Source organism: Rhamphochromis longiceps, linkage group LG6 (genome assembly GCF_057381845.1).
Source record: "Rhamphochromis longiceps isolate RC_006_pf linkage group LG6, R_longiceps_female_GT1.1, whole genome shotgun sequence".
Lineage (NCBI taxonomy): Eukaryota > Metazoa > Chordata > Actinopteri > Cichliformes > Cichlidae > Rhamphochromis > Rhamphochromis longiceps.
The window spans coordinates 6,330,326-6,347,132 of NC_140562.1; the positions used below are offsets into that span (position 1 = coordinate 6,330,326).

General features: G+C 41.0%; 1 protein-coding gene across 4 annotated transcripts; it reads right to left on the reverse strand.

The window, feature by feature from the left end:
• Positions 1-94: 94 nt before the first annotated feature.
• Positions 95-12,885, reverse strand: sp2 (sp2 transcription factor). 4 transcript variants are annotated; one of them, XM_085409029.1, is made up of 9 exons: positions 12,735-12,885; positions 9,090-9,166; positions 8,072-8,119; positions 7,104-7,859; positions 5,912-6,130; positions 5,300-5,597; positions 3,690-3,867; positions 3,370-3,563; positions 95-3,151 (listed from the first exon to the last, which is right to left on the reverse strand). In XM_085409029.1, the coding sequence occupies exons 1-9, from the start codon at positions 12,739-12,741 to the stop codon at positions 3,051-3,053; spliced, it is 1,878 nt and encodes a 625-aa protein (XP_085265155.1). In that variant the 5' UTR covers positions 12,742-12,885; the 3' UTR covers positions 95-3,050. The 4 variants fall into 4 exon arrangements, with proteins under 4 accessions (XP_085265155.1, XP_085265154.1, XP_085265156.1 ...); XM_085409028.1 differs by having other exon boundaries at positions 5,276-5,597; XM_085409030.1 differs by lacking the exon at positions 8,072-8,119 and having other exon boundaries at positions 5,276-5,597.
• Positions 12,886-16,807: the final 3,922 nt, after the last annotated feature.

The following is a 16,807-nucleotide window of genomic DNA, read 5'->3' on the forward strand; positions in this document are numbered from 1 at the left end:
TTCTATTCCTGACAAACAATAATCACATTAAGTATGAATATAATTAATCTATTATTAGTCCCAAAATGAAAGTTAAAAAGAGTGACGCAGTTGATAAGGTACGAGTTCTTTATTGAGGGGGGGTGATGGTAGAAAAGGAGCAAACTATGTTTTAGCACCTTTATACAACTTAGAAAATTAATTGCTGGTTCTCTTGGTTCTCCTGATATACACAAAAAAAGGTTTGTAGAACACTTTATGACATATAGGCTTGGAGAAGAAGCATTTCATTCACAGAAACCAAGCAACAGAAATGACTTAATTCAGGGGAAAAAACACATTATATTTAATTACAATCAACATTAAATTTACAAATTTTGGAACCTGGGAGTTTAATCAGTGCACATGACATTAGCATGTAACATAAGTTAAAAACACAAAACAAAATTTTACAAATGTTGTTACCTGGAATTAGAAAGAAAAAAAACATCTTTAAATACTGGGTGCAGCTGTCTAAGGCATCTTTAATTCATAGAAAAAAGATCTAGAAGTCTTATACAAAGCAGGAATGAAGCTATACAATGTCACATATATATGTTTTTTTCCTTAAAACACTGTACAAAGTCCACTTCCTTCAAGGCTGGCTACGCCAACCACAAAACTATGCAGCTTACCAATTTTTAATATCCTACATTTACCGTGTCTGACAGACACGTTTTATTTACATATTCACTCATGAAATACAAACATAAATATGAGCAGCCTCTGTCTCTCTCTCTCTCAACGTCACCTTTTTGAAGCACTTTGTTCAAAGTGCTTTGAAAACAAATCGGACTTGAGCTTTTTTGGTCAAATTTCTCTGCTTTGCACAACCTGTAGCAAGCCTGCACCATCTACCAGAAACAAACCTCACTGTGAAGCTGCTCTGCTGGATAATTTGACCAAAAAAAACCTTGTTAAGCAATGACTTAATGTACTTCTTTAAATAACTCCCCGGCAATTTCAGGCTTCAAACTCACTGCTGACTTGTTAGAAAACGGTCAGCTTATCTTCATAACATCAAAATCACTGAGCAAATGTACATTTTCTGTAAAACAAATGAGATTAAAGAAAGTTATATCAGTACTGTGCAGCAGGGCTAATGCTGGTCATCTGTACATCACAAAAACATCTTAAGTGTTAATTTAGAATTAAAGCCATCATATAGCTGGAAAACATTGTGTAACTCATAGAAGGCCTGAGAAAGCTTTATTTTTTCCTGTTTTTTTGCATCTTGTGACATGATTGTCAAGTCAGGCCAAATAATTAAAAGTCTGATCTTATATACAGCAATGCATAGGCTACAATTCATCAAATCTGAACAATGAAAGAAAGACTAAAGTGTAGTTTTGTTCGTTTTTTAAATGAGTAAACTAGGAGAAAGTGTTGGAGGTACCAAATTTTTAGGTTCTTTAGTTTGAGAAGGGTGAACATGTTTCCTGCCACGATGAAACTTGAACTATTCAGGTTAAAAACAGGTAAAAAAAGAAGCAGAAATCATTAAGTTTGTCAAAGTTAGTTGTCAACTATGAACATGCAACCATTTAAGAACTCAAATAAAATCAATCTAAAACTAAGACTGGTTTGACTTGGAACTAATGTGATTAATGACTGGATGGCTAAACTTCAGGAGCTATACAAAAATAAATGGCAATCTGATACACAGCCCTAGAAGTAAGTGTACATGTCTTGTTATACATGGTAAATAACCAACTATGTAGAAACAAAGTGTGGACCACAGATGCAAGAGCATGTTTTGCATTTGAGTTATCAACTCTTCTTACTGCTAATATTTCACCAAATTAAATCTTTAGCGTCTAAACTCAGTAAAACTTAGCTCATCAGCAAAAGTCTTTCTATGCATTTCTGGGCCATCTCACCAGCCTTTAACAATTTTATTTAATTTTCCTGATATTTGAAACTTCTTGCAGTGCCTGTGTAAAGGTAGAGAATTTTAGGTAGTATAAATACATAACTATCAGACATTTTCCTGATAAACTTGAAAAGAACAATGGTACACTCTCAAACATTTCATCTATTACACACAACTCATGATAAAAGAGCACCAACTGTCTCAACTCAACAGAGGAAACACCTGGAGCCACCATGAGCAGTGTGTAAATTTTCATTGTTGAATTTTAAGATACTTAATATGTTTCCTCCACATCTTTAGCAACAGCTTCCTCTTTGTGGCTTAAAGAGGTTAGATTCTGCTTTTCCTTTATCCGTTTCATGGTTTACAAAACTCCATCCTCTTTACTTTGGTGTTCCACAAGGACTAATTCTTGGAGTATTATATTTTCTAATTAATTACCCTTCCTTAAATTTAAACAATCAATTTCCCAACACAATTCCCAACATTAGCCAACTTTGCAGATCGCATCATATTGCTGCATTTAGATCACTACTGGTAACCAGGGACCTACCAGAGCTCACAGAAATGATATACTGTTATAGCTCCAGCACTTCCTTAATTGTGGTCTGTTTGGTTTTTTGTGATTTATTTTTACATTACTGGGGGGGGGGCTCACCCTCAATTTCTGAAATTTCTTAATATTCTGTAATAAAGAGTATGAAGGTTTTTGTGGTAGAAGAAAAAACAATATAAAAGAGACTGATGATGTTGGGTTTTCTAAAAGTAAAAAATAAAAAAAATCTGTATATGTTCTTCCGCCAGAGAAGTAGAGGAGTTCATAAATAATCTAGCAGAGTTAAGCATTTAAATCTAAAGCATTTTTACCTTACAAATTCAGTCACAGTAATCTGTCCACATGTTCAGACCAAATGGGGAAAAAAAATGTTTAAAAAATGGTCAATAAATTTGCTGAAAGTTTGAAGTCCACCAGGAAGGGTTCCTTTGTACACCACGCTACACAGTGTCCTTGAAGAGTGACAGGGAATCAAGCATTTCATTCTGGAGAGTTTCCCATTGTGGGATAAGTCACAAGCACAATCCCTTGGTCTCATCTCCACTGCCCATCCTTCCTGTAACACAGTTACTTTCTGAGTTTTTGTATCTGTATACCGTCTGCTCACAAGTTCTTGGTGTTTATGTGAGTCTTGTAATGCTTTGTCAGGTGGTCGCTCCGCATGAAGCGTTTCTGACACTGGCTGCACTCAAAGCGCTTGTCTCCTGTGGGAGGGAAAAAAAATGTATTGAGTAATATTTTTAATGCACGTTCAATAATGAAGAAACAATAGGTGTTTTTAAAAACATAATTTGTAAAAATGTCTGGATTGTTAAGTTTTTAAGTGTATTTAGCAACTCTGTGTGCCTATTTTTCCTCTGTATGTGAAGTGAAGTTTAATACAGAGTGATTTGATGATTCTGTTTGTTTGTGTCCAGAGCACCTGTGTGCGTCCTGGCGTGCCTCTGCAGCTCGTCACTGCGCGTGAAACGTTTCCCACAGAAAACCCAGTTGCAGACGAAGGGTCTTTCACCAGTGTGCAGCCGGACATGAGCTCTGAGCAGAGATGTTTTCCTAAAAGTCTTTTCACAGCCAGGGACGTGGCAGATGTGTTTCCTCTTTCCCACCTCACTGGGTCTAAACAGTGAACAAAATTCAAACCCTTTATCAGTATGAGAGTTTTAATAGTCTGAGTGCTAAAAAGTATAATATGAACTTCCCAAAATGTAGAACTGATCCCAACCCATCCTTTGACAGACTCACCTCTTGTCTGCATCTTTACAGTTGGGGCAAGTGCAGGCCATGCGTCGTTTCTTTTCTCCTGGCTGGCCAGGCAACTCCAGGGTGAGGGTCTGGTCTACCTGAATAGCAGGCTGGCCCTGTGCTGCGGCCAGCTGGAGCCCTCCACCCTGCATGGTCTGCACCGTTAGGTGCTGCTGGCCTAACAAACGCAGAGACTCATTGTAAGACAAACAGCAGGGCTTCTGCAGGAGCTGGATAATTCAGTTTACTGCCATCAGTGAATTGAAATTCTAATCAACAATAAATTAAGATGCGAAAGCTATATGTTGCAAAATAAAATTTAATTTTTGTTTTAGAGTTTTTAAACACATTGCAAACTTTCAGCTGCTTTTGCTCTTTGACTGAGGAAAAGGTCAACATTATTCTTTATTAACATAAATAACTGACAACTGATAAAGTTATTTTATCCATCCGTTTGACTGCTTATCTGGGTTTGGGTTGGAGGGGCAGCAGACTTCCCTCACCCCAGCCATCTCTTCTTCATCTGGACAGACAAAGAGTCATCCCCAAGCCAGCCAACAGATATAAACTCTCTCAGACCCAGGTCTGCTATCTTTAACACCAGACCTGGGTCTGACCTGAGGCCTCTTTCCAGTAGGAGATGCCCAAAACACCCCACTTCAGAGGCATCGATAAAGCATCCTCATCAGACGGTCAAATCATTTTTCAATGTGGAGGAGCAGTGCTTCTATTCTCAGTGAATGTCTTTAGCAGCAATAACATGAAGTAATTGTTTTCTGTATAACTATCAGCCTCTCACATTGTTATGGACGAGTCTGACCGACGCTTCTTTACAAGGTTGCTTCGTTGAGGTTCGTGGACGTGAATTTACACTAAGCTCTCTTAAAGTCTGACCACAGCATTTTAATCAGGATGAGATCTGGACTTTTACGGAGCCTCTGGAACACTTTGAATCATTTCTTTTACATCTATTTTGTTGGAGATTTGCTGGTGTGCTTGGGTTGACTGCTCATGGTTGACTCAATGACTGCAGGGCATCCAGATCCTGTGGTTGCAAAACAAGCCTCTGCTCCCACGCTTGACAGTTTTTATGAGGTGTCTGTGCTGATGTGCTGTGTTGTGTAGCACTCGGCTGCTACTTACCTTCTAAACTGCCATGCGAGCAGGAAAGGGTTTACTTCATTTTTTCACAAGACTGCATAAAGTTCGTTGAAAATATTATTTTTCACATGTCTGTAAACTGGTCCACCTCTTGCACAAAACAGAAATGGCTAGGGACTGCTGGTAAGCAGCAACAGAACTTAAGAGAGAGGCGAGTATCCAGTAAAATAACAACTGCAGATGGTGTTCTATTCGTTTAACACAAAAATTACAATTACTTCAAACTTCAACTCCAATCCAAGTTCTTCCACCACTGCATTTCCTCAAAATGGGAAATGAGGGTGGTGGGGTCCCCCCCCCCCAGTGTGCTGCACACCATGCATGCGCTGCATAAACACCCCAGTGTATTTATCAGTAGTACTAGACAATAACATTGGCTCTATAAACAGCCAGTGGAAAGCTTGAAGAAAAAAAAACAAACAAACCCAAAGCATCTAGCATCAGCTCACCGCCTGCATTGGTGATGGTAACAGGAACTCCCTGAACTTGGACCCCGTTGATGCTGATGGTCTGCACTGCTTGTGCTGCTGAGGTGAGCTGCGATGTGTTCAATTGTATCATTCCACCTGCAGGGGCAATTTTTGCCAAGGTCCGCTCCTTTCGTCCTCCGGTAGCTTGTGTTCTCTTGGAGCCAGCTGGTGGTGCGACAGTGGTGGTAGGGGCAACTGTGGTGGCAGGGGTTGTTGTTGTCATGGAGTCCTGAAGCTGAACCGATTGCCATTCACCTGATGCTGTTTTAAAGAGAATCTGGGGAAAAAAATATCACTAAGTTTACTTAAAATGTTAAACTAATTCCTAGTTAAACTGTTATATTATCTTATATATGACTTTGACATGTTGCTAGCTTAGTTGTAAAAATGTCACATGGTCCTTTGCTACCGTTCCTGAGGTATTCATAATAAACAGAAGAAGTCATTTTCAGCTGCTTCCTTATTTACAAGGAGTTACCTCAGCAGGTAGTGCTAGATATTGATTTAGCAGAATTTTACACTGGATGCCTTTCCTGACACAACAGACTAAAAATATTAAGAGTTAAAGAAACAATAAGCCTGAACAGATACCTGCGTTGGTGATGTTTCTGTTGGAGTGACCTGCAGATTCGAGGAGACAGACTGTCTCTGCGGGACGGGTGGCAACGTAGCAGAGGCAGCCTGTACCACCTTCAAAGCCTGTTGTGGGATCTGAACCACCTGAGAATCTGGTTTGGGCTGGACCAGCTGGACCTGTTGCACCATAGCAGGTTGCCCAGGACTTTGCACAATCAGTAAATTGTTCCCTGCCTGTGAATATAGAGAGAAGAAGCTGACCAGTAATCCTCATACGTAGGCTTTAGCCAACATCTTCAATGTTTTGACCACTCTGAAAGGCTAAACATTCATTTAACAGTTAGCTATAGACTGGGTTGAGTGTTTCAAAGTAGAATTTCAAACTCGATAACAATATTGTGGTTTCTGTTTAACTGCGGATTTTATCAATCTGAACTGCACACACATTTACTCGCTTTGGTAGTATATTTATGTCACAGGGAACCCTTTGAGCGTGAAAAACAAAAAGTGGTTGTAACACTAAAAAGACTTTTTGTTTTAACCATTTGGTGGCAGAAGAACACATCACAAATTAAAAAAAAAAAAAAAAAAAGAAACAAGCTTTGTACCATAAAACAACTGCCTGCCCAAAACTGAAACTGTCCTGAGGCTAATTAGGAAGCAGACGCTTCTGAAGATGTAAAGCAGTTGACAGTTTCCTGGTTTATTTCTTCTTTTTTGACTCCTCACAAAAAAATGATAACAGGAACAGCAGGTTATTAACATTCATTAGCATACATACATTTTTATTAAGATCAAAAAGTCCCAGTGCTCAAGCCCGGCTTGTATTACAGGAGCACAAACCTTAAGAAGTATACTCTGTGATAAAACAGAATCAGTTACACTTATTTTCAACAAAAAAGAGAGAATTAAAAAATAAAATAACTGATAATTAATTAAATATATATGGCATTTGGGGACTTCTACTTAACATGCAGTAAATGCTAGACTAAGAGCAGTGAGAGTAGATGCCGAGACTAGCTTACATGTCAAACTTGTGTCTGCGTAATGTTATAATTTGACAAACTTTAAATAAAACACTGACAGTTCAAAGAGAACACATATTTAGAAGGGGACCATTAAGTCTGTTTGAAGATTAACTTAAAACAAATAAATCGTGCCTTTGTTTATGCTTTTCAGTACCAGAAACAATAACAAATAGGGGTACCTGTATGATGTTATCACCAGCTTCTATTAGGATGGTCTCCATCTGCTCTGGGGTTGGAGAGGCAGCCTGTGCTGGAGGTGGCGGTGGAGGCTCAGCAGCCAGTACTGCCTTTTTTTTCCTCCCTCGTCGTGCCTTTCCAGGAGTGGGAGGGGCTGCAGCTGTCTCTGTGATGATTTGTGTCCCACCCACTTCCCCTGTAGCCACGTTGAGGGGAATTGTAAGTCCACTGGGCAGCTGCACAACGTTTGTAGCTGTATTGTTTGGCTTCCGCACCTTGAGGGAGGGCTTGATGGCTACGGTCTTCTGTGGCGTGACAGGAGCAGTGGCTGCAGCCGGAGCCGGCATGGTCATGGGAGTGGTAATGATGGCCTGGTTGGTACCGGGTATGAGCTGGATCTGACCTCCCTGTGGCATCACTTGAATGGTTTGTGCACCCTGGATCTGCGGCACCACCTGATACTGGATGCCAGGAGTGGCCGAGGTGCCGGTACAAGCAGGACTCTGCTGGATAGTAAGGACGATGGGGCTGCCAGGAGCTGTGGAGCCCAGGCCAGCAGGTAGCTGGATCACATTGCCCTTTGTTGAAAGGAAACCAAGGTTTTTCGGTGGAGCTGGCGCTATTGGAGCTGGCTTTATAGGAAGGAGCCGGCGAGGTTGTGGCTGCGCTGGCGGAGAGGTGACAGGAGCCTGAGCAGCAGGAGGGCCGATTTTACTGCAGGTGGCAGCCAGCAGAGCCAAAGGAGAGGGCTGAGTGTCCTGTGGGAAGACAGAAACATAGTCCAAGCCTGCATTAAAACCAGCCTGAACAAGAAGAATTCAGCACTAAGGGAACGATAGGATGAGGTAGTAGTCAGATCAAAAGCTAAAACAAAACAAGTTAACACAACCCAACAGGTAGGCCTACAACTACACATTAAGAATCATAATCAGTAGCGATTAAGTGGTGTAGTAGGTGTAGGAGTTTCCACCTGCGATGCCTTTGTGCCCCTCTTTGGTCCAAATGTGTGATCATCAAGCTGCAGGACAGGGAAGCATTCTACATTAATGCCATCTTCAGCACACTTTATATACACTGGACCGCTTCATGTATTTGAGGCAACAAACGGGTTTAAGTTGGGACTAAGAAGGTTGATACAACAAAAGTGAAAAAGGTTTAGTGACTACTGGTGCAAGACACAAAGCGATGTCATTAGTATTTAAATTCCCAATTGTGCAGTTGTGTCTCTCAGATATTGATCAACATCGAAGCAAAACAGTGACTGAATTTATAGAATATATTGTTTTTGTTAGAAAAATATAGCACATCAGCTCTATCCTGGCACATAGAGAAGTGAGGGCCGCTTTTCCATTTCCAAACTAAACTAGTGCAAGAGCACCGAATCTGGATCTAACCTCATCTGAGAAAGTAATGATAATGCTGCCATAATCCATAATTAGTGGGCGTAAGGGTCCAGATAACAGCGGTAAGTTAGAACAGTTGACTGGTTCTTTATCATTTGTTTAAATGTCTCTGGGGGTTTTTTCCAGTCAAAGCAGTTTTAAATTTGACAATAAACTTATCATGACATCTTAACTTACACAGTGTCGTTTTTGTATGTATGTTAATTTCAAAATTCTACGCGGCCTTGTTCTCGAGTTATTGCATTCACAAGATTTTCAGAAAACTTAACCACCGAGATTTTTAGTAGATGCACCTATGGTATTCACTCAAGTTATCGCATTCACAAACTTAGGTGTCCACACTGCCCGCCAGGCAGGGTAACAACAGTACTCCATCAGCGATTTGCAATTGAGGGTTAAAAAACACTCAATGCTTACAATGCACTAAACATCAAAGGAATTCTACAGAAAAATAAACACACAGTGTATATTAGCACAAAGATATGGCAGCAATATGAACACAACAGATGTTAAGAGCAACAGTAAGAGAAGAGATTGCAACAGTGCAACATGCGTGCACAGCCGAGGCTTGTGGCTGCTACTCACTTGTGTTGAAGCAGAGGAGGGCTGAAGGTATTCGCTGGGACTGACAGCGACAGTGGTAGCCATACTGTCCTGTTGTTCTGAAAAAACGCACAGCAGAGAGATTTCAGGCTGCCTGCAATGGTTAAGCTATTCAAGGGTATCACAGGACATTGCAACAAAACAGAAGAGCTCTGTGAAGGACAAGCCATGCAGTATCTCACTTAAACTGCTATATGATCATTAAATGTCATCAATTACACAAATGATGCCATTAACTGCGCTAATTAACGCATTCATTTGCATGCTGACACTTTCATTTTCACCAAACATGTGGGATATTTATATGACTCACATCTCTTAAAGGATTCAGGAATGACAGAGTTGTGCTTTTTTGTTTGTTTGTTTGTTTGTTTTTTGAGGTTTCGAGAAAATATTTTCCCTCCAATATGTTGACGATATTAAAAATATTCAACTCACGCATGTTATTAGCAGAGTCATTAGAAGCTATCTGTCAAGAGTCAATATATCATGTTGTTGTTGTTGTTGTTGTTAAATCACCATAATTGCAATTTGCATGAGTCAGCCACATTTACCAGTGACAGAGATGGGAAACAAATGCTTTTCCTTCAAAGGTTTCTATGTTTTCTCTATTTTTGTCCAGAATCTACTCCACATCTATTCCACATATTAAATTTAAATAGGTCATTTATTCAATTTTCTCGGTAACTTAGTGGAGATTTTGTATATTCACACACATTAAACTGCATCAATAACAGAATTATAAAGGAATACAAAATTTCCACTGTGATGGAATATACCACAAAGAGCTAACTGGCCAAAATAAATAACATAAACAATGCAGATGATCTCTAAAGCCTGCTCTGAAAAACAGTTACCACTAATGCAAAGCAGTGTACGGAACTGAAGCTTTAAAGTTTTCCAGTACGTGGGGAATAATGCAGACACCTACTGATCTCTTTGATAAATATACACGGTTCTTTTAGGTACCGCAGCACATCTTTTGCTATTTGACTTGTTTTTGATCCAGTCTAATATAAACTTAGGTCATTAACCAGATCAAAATTTAGTCAATCGAGAAAGAGCTGTGATACCTGTACTTCATAAACTTAACAAGTTGTGTCTGCCAGAGGTTGTGTGTGTTCTAACAGCAAATGTCAATCTACTGGCCACATGTCAAATACTCTGAGCAAAAAAAAAAATACATTGGACTGCGCTCAAAAATATTATACGAGAAAAAGACAGTAAATATATTGAGCATATTATATTTCCATTTCAACAGTTAGCATAAGTACATTTAGGGCAGGCTGCCCAGCAGCAGTTTAAGAGCAGGATAAATCTTGAGAGCCAAGCAAAGCAGCCTAATGGCCAAAATAGGTCGATGCTGTTATTGTCAAACAGAACTGCTGTGGAACTGTGGATAAAGCAATGCAAGCTGTTTTACTATCCATTACTGCTTGAACTACAACACAGCTAGTGCACACGATACAATCTCCACTTTTTTTAATAATTTATATAAATTCAAGAACAACACACAAATATGCAATTTAAAAGCCAAGGGATCTGTGACAGATTCAAATATTTTAATTTGGGATTTTATAGAACAGAAATACTCGCAGGCATTTTTAACATCTATTAACAATAATGACAAATGTAAAACGATAAACACTACTGGGACAGTAGTCCAGTACTGTCCCCTAACCCCTGTTGAGCTACATATCTAAGCTGGAAAACACCTGAACTCAACCAGCAGATAAGATATATGACCACATGGTAGCCACAGATCACTCTTCAGGCTGTCCCGATATTTGTGACAAATACACAGGATGATGATAAAGAAGTGATTCATCATCATAGATCTGCAACATGCAGATTTGTAAGCCAATGGCCATATTTTATATAAATGTATAAAACAAAGTAAGATGAATTAGAGCGGTGTCCTTTCATCATGATAAAAAAATGATTGCACAAGTGTGTATATGTAAATTAACACAGATACTGCAATAACATTGCCACCAACACTTGTTTGGAGTTGTAATGTTTGGGGCTTAGTTATTCTCTGCCTGCTCTAACAGGTGTTATAAATTATGAAACAGGTTTGTGGTTGCCTGTCTTTGAAAGCATGTACCTTCACCACAGTTTGCAGAGAAACAACTTAGTTTCTTTGTAAGAGTGCAAATGCAGCTTTCTTCAAGAACTTATGTAGTTCAGTGATCTTTCTTGTCTTCACCCTTTGCACAGCATTTCTGTCCACACACGTAAAACACAAAAATGCACAAGTATTACAATGATCATTTATTGAGGAAAATGATGTTGCAATACACCCATCACTAACAACATTAAAAGCACTGCCATTATGTGCTACAATTCAAGGTTCTGCAGTGAAACTTTAGTTCCTGGTACTCGTGTGGGTACTTTGACTAACTTTGTTGCACACCAAGAACACAGGCCACACCTTTGACATCACCCTGCAGAACAACACACCCTGCCACTAAAATACAAATAAAAAAAAAACTCTAAGGAACAAAAAACAGACATGCAAGGCACCCTGATCTCATTCCAGTTAGGCATCCTGACCTAGGACAGCCTCACTCCAAAACCAATGCACTGGATCTGTCACCAACATTCCAGTGCCTGACACCACAAGTGTAATAATATTCCATAAAAAAGCATTCCATACAATGCCGACGTCAGACAATAACTTGCTAGTTATGAGGAAATGCCTGAAGTACAAATTCCTCTTTTCTACAAACTGTGCCGTCTGTATCTGCCAGCTCATCTGTCGACAGTAAACTTAAGCCTGACACACAATAAACTCATCTCTGTGTCGTGGCTGGTGATCAGCTGTACAAACAGGAAGGAGTTCCTCTGTTGGAGCTGCCTGCCTCATCTAGTAAAAGCATTATAAAATGCAGCTGTTAATCGAAACGTCTGAACATGACTACCAAAGCAACAGACTTTCACTCGGGGATATCTCAGCCTGCTGAGCGAGCCACTAATCTCTCCATTCTGACACATTTTGGATTGGTGATAGCAACAGAGAACAGAACTTCCAATCAGTTATGCAAGTGTGACTTTAAGTCCTGCAAATAACACAAATGGGGGAAAAGTGCGGCCTCAAAATAGCGCCGCCATGCAACACAGTCTGTTAGGTTGGCTTGCAGAGCAACAGCAGCTAACGTTAGCCACCAAGCTAGCTAGTGCTACTGACTCAACTGAGGCAGACTCAAATGTCTATCGACTAGCTTATATATGTGCTGGTTTGCTTTGATAAAAATAAATGAGGCGAGACGGGAATGGGTGCAACATGAAAATATGTCGGTGTATTGCTGTGGGGTTTCATATGTGGTGGAAATGGACAAATCGATTTGGGGGCAGAAACAAGTAAAGGACCAGCTACATAGCTTCCAGTAGCATTTTGGCTAGCTGACGCGTAGCTAGCAAGTCAAACTCTCTTTGATAACGTTACAGAAAAAGGGAGCTCTTTGCCGGAAGTGCACTGCTTATTTTGGTACATACAACCGCACGAACACCCCTAAAACATAGTTATTTGTACCACAGCATGATTAGTACTTTCCCTTCAACGCAAATATAATGTTTTACGAAGTAGAATGTAATATAAACACCAATGTTTTAATTCCTACCCACCGCTCATGACGACATTCGCTCTCCGCGAGCCTTGCAGACCGAACCCATGGAGGAATCCGCCCGCGCTGTTGCACCAATCCACGGACAATAAAGAGTTAATTGACGTCTACCCTGACCAACTACCTTTAGCTGTCTTTGTGACCGAAGTCCACCTGAGCCAATCCCGACGTCATATTTCTGTACATGGGTCGATGGATGACCGTTTGGCCAATGGGATATCTAGATTGTGATCAGTGGGGCGGTTCCAACAGGACTGACCTGGAACAAGCGAGTGCCCTATTACAGCAGGAGCACTGCTTCACTGACGTCCCTGACGGCCAATGTGATCTTTAAGGGGCAGTACAGTCAAACTAAGAATGACAGCCGCGCTGATCAATGAGCTTTAAGTCACTTGTGCCTGACCTGTTTAAACTGTGGCACGATATGGAGCGGGACGTTATGTGGGATAAAGACTGCGCTCAGTGAATGGATTATATATTTATTTTAAAGCTGTGAGCATATGTTGCATTGATAGTTCAACATTTGTCTGTACAGTACAGGATATCACTACCAGCCTACTTTGCACAGCTTTGTATATTGTACATTTTAGATGTATTTATGTTTTGGTTTTTTTTTTTTTTGACAATGTTGGCCTGTTAATGGCTTAATTACTGTTTGTTTAAAGGTCCACTCACGCAAAAATCAAATCAAATCAAATCAAATCACTTTTATTGTCACATCACATGTGCAGGCACACTGGCACAGCACATGCGAGTGAAATTCTTGTGTGCGAGCCCCACAAGCAACAGAGATGTGCAAACACAACAACACAAACGAGCAAAATACAAGAATGGCCAACCTGAAACTAATAAATATATGTACAATATATAATAGTGTATGCATTTCTGGATGTGTATACTAAATATTTTCCTACGTGTGTGTGTGTGTGTGTGTGTGTGTGTGTGTGTGTGTGTGTGTGTGTGTGTGTGTGTACACATTTTTACAAATTAAATAGTAAAAAAAAAAAATAATAATAATAATAATAATAATAATAATAATAAAATATATAAAATATACAGAGTTGAATATGTGCAAAACAAGTGGCATTTATATACAGTGTGGAGTGCATAATGTTGAAGTTCCAGTAGTGAAGCTGAGGTGTCTATGACGTGTTCAGCAGTCTGATGGCCTGATGGAAAAAGCTGTCTCTCAGTCTGCTGGTACGGGACCGGATGCTGCAGAACCTCCTTCCTGATGGAAGCAGTCTGAACAGTTTATGGCTGGGGTGACTGGAGTCCTTGATGATCCTCCCCGCTTTCCTCAGGCACCGCTTCCTGTAGATGTCTTGGAGGGAGGGAAGCTCACCTCCAATTATCCGTTCAGAGCACCGCACTACTCGCTGGAGAGCTTTGCGGTTGTAGGTGGTGCTGTTGCCATACCAGGTGGTGATGCATCCAGTGAGGATGCTCTCAATGGCACAGTGATAGAAGGTCCTGAGGATGCGGGGGCTCATGCCGAATCTTTTCAGTCTCCTGAGAAAGAAGAGGCGCTGCTGCGCCTTCTTCACTGTTTTGTTTGTGTGTACTGACCACGTAAGATCCTCAGCCAGATGTACTCCAAGGAACCGGAAGCTGCTCACTCTCTCCACAGCAGCGCCGTTGATGGTGATGGGGGTGTGTACTTCTCTGCACCTCCGGAAGTCCACTATCAACTCCTTTGTCTTTGCGACGTTGAGGGTGAGATGGTTGTCTTGACACCAGTGGGTCAGGGCGCTGACCTCCTCCCTGTAAGCCGTCTCATCACCGTTGGTGATAAGACCCACCACTGTAGTGTCGTCCGCAAACTTCACAATGATGTTGGAGCTGTTAGTGGCTGTGTACTTAACACACAAAAAAGATGCCTGGCTAAAACATGTATGACATGTCTTTTATCTTATCCTGTTGTTTTCAACACAGCCTTCACAATAGGCTGTAGTTTTACCCTGAAAAGCACTTTGACATTTAGCTCTCTGCTTGTGTGGTAACTGCTAATGCAATAGAGGATGCAGCATTCAAGTCATTAGTCCACCAATCTATAGACTGCAGACTGTAATGATTGTCAGGTTATGAGACAATGGCCCTGTTGACACATTAAAAGCACATTACTCTCTTTGTTGTCTTTTTGCTTTTGACCTCTTTGGATGTATTTGTGTTCCTTCCTGCATATCTTTTTCAGGAGTTTGATTTGTCTGCTTCACCATAGCGCTTCATGTTTTGTTTTTGTTGTTGTTGTTCTTTGTTTTAATCTTTGTAGACTTTGTGCCTTTTTACTGTCCTTTTGGTTTTTGTCTTCTGATAGACACAATTGATTTGTGCTAATATAATCACATTAACTGACCCTCTCTGTGGCTGATTTACAACTCTTTCTGATCCAATTTCTGTTTTGCACAGTTTTATTGATTTGAGTCTATTACTACACAGAAGAAGAAAAAATCCTACTCTCTTTAATCTTTGATTGATCTCTGATACTTGGCTCGATAAAAGACTCAACTCACTCAAATGAAATTATGCTGTATATTTGCATGTTGTCTTTGTGAGCATGCACAGATATATAGGATTTCTGCAGTGATTCTTCGTAAGATTATTTTTGTAACTTTTGTGATGCATTGTCTTTGGATCTAGTGCCATCATCAGGTGAGTATGTTATCTAAATATTTCAGTAAGTGAGGAACCAGCTGGATTGTTGTAGAATATATTAGGGGAGGCAGAAATGTAGAGTGATTGTGAACATTAAGCGACACAGTTTTACTGTTTTACTTTTAACAAGCACATATTTGGCTTACAGTGTTGAACTCCAATTATATTTTTACTGGCAAAAACATTTTTTTTTTTGTATAAAGCAAATAAAGCTCTTAATACTGTAGCTGAAACTTCTACTTGAATATTTTATTTCAGAAAATATCTGGTGTATGATACTAAATTGTCATGACCAGTGTCTGTAAAACAAATTCCATTTTTATATTTATGTTAAACATAACACCCAGCACGCCCCTGTGGGCGGTTTATCCTTCAAGCTCGGGTCCTCTACCAGAGGCCTGGGAGCTTGAGGGTCCTGCGCAGTATCTTAGCTGTTCCCAGGACTGCGCTCTTCTGGACAGAGATCTCCGCTGTTGTTCCCGGGATCTGCTGGAGCCACTCGCCTAGCTTGGGAGTCACCGCACCTAGTGCTCCGATTACCACGGGGACCACCGTTACCTTCACCCTCCACATCCTCTCGAGCTCTTCTCTGAGCCCTTGGTATTTCTCCAGCTTCTCGTGTTCCTTCTTCCTGATATTGCTGTCATTCGGAACCGCTACATCGATCACTACGGCCGTCTTCTTCTGTTTGTCTACCACCACTATGTCCGGTTGGTTAGCCACCACCATTTTGTCCGTCTGTATCTGAAAGTCCCACAGGATCTTAGCTCGGTCATTCTCCACCACCCTTGGGGGCATCTCCCATTTTGACCTCGGGACTTCCAGGTTATACTCGGCACAGATGTTCCTGTACACTATGCCGGCCACTTGGTTATGGCGTTCCATGTATGCCTTGCCTGCTAGCATCTTGCACCCTGCTGTTATGTGCTGGATTGTCTCTGGGGCATCTTTACACAGCCTGCACCTGGGGTCTTGCCTGGTGTGATAGACCCCAGCCTCTATGGATCTTGTGCTCAGAGCTTGTTCTTGTGCTGCCATGATTAGTGCCTCTGTGCTGTCTTTCAGTCCAGCTTTGTCCAGCCACTGGTAGGATTTCTGGATATCAGCCACCTCCTCTATCTGCCGGTGGTACATACTGTGCAGGGGCCTGTCCTTCCATGATGGTTCCTCGTCTCCCTCCTCTTTCTTGGGTTTCTGCTGCCTGAGGTATTCACTGAGCACTCGGTCAGTTGGGGCCATCTTCCTAATGTATTCTTGGATGTTCGTTGTCTCATCCTGGACTGTGGTGCTGACACTCACCAGTCCCCGGCCCCCTTCCTTCTGCTTAGCGTACAGCCTCAGGGTGCTGGACTTGGGGTGAAACCCTCCATGCATGGTAAGGAGCTTTCTTGTCTTTATGTCAGTGGCTTCTATCGCCTC

Bases quoted from the DNA above. Each gene is read 5' to 3' on its own strand.
- sp2 (XM_085409028.1), bottom strand. The intron at 8,120-9,089 runs GTGAGTAGCAGC...CCTGTCCTGCAG, and splicing joins CCTCCTCTGCTTCAACACAA to CTTGATGATCACACATTTGG. The intron at 7,860-8,071 runs GTGGAAACTCCT...GTCTTCCCACAG, and splicing joins GGGGCACAAAGGCATCGCAG to GACACTCAGCCCTCTCCTTT.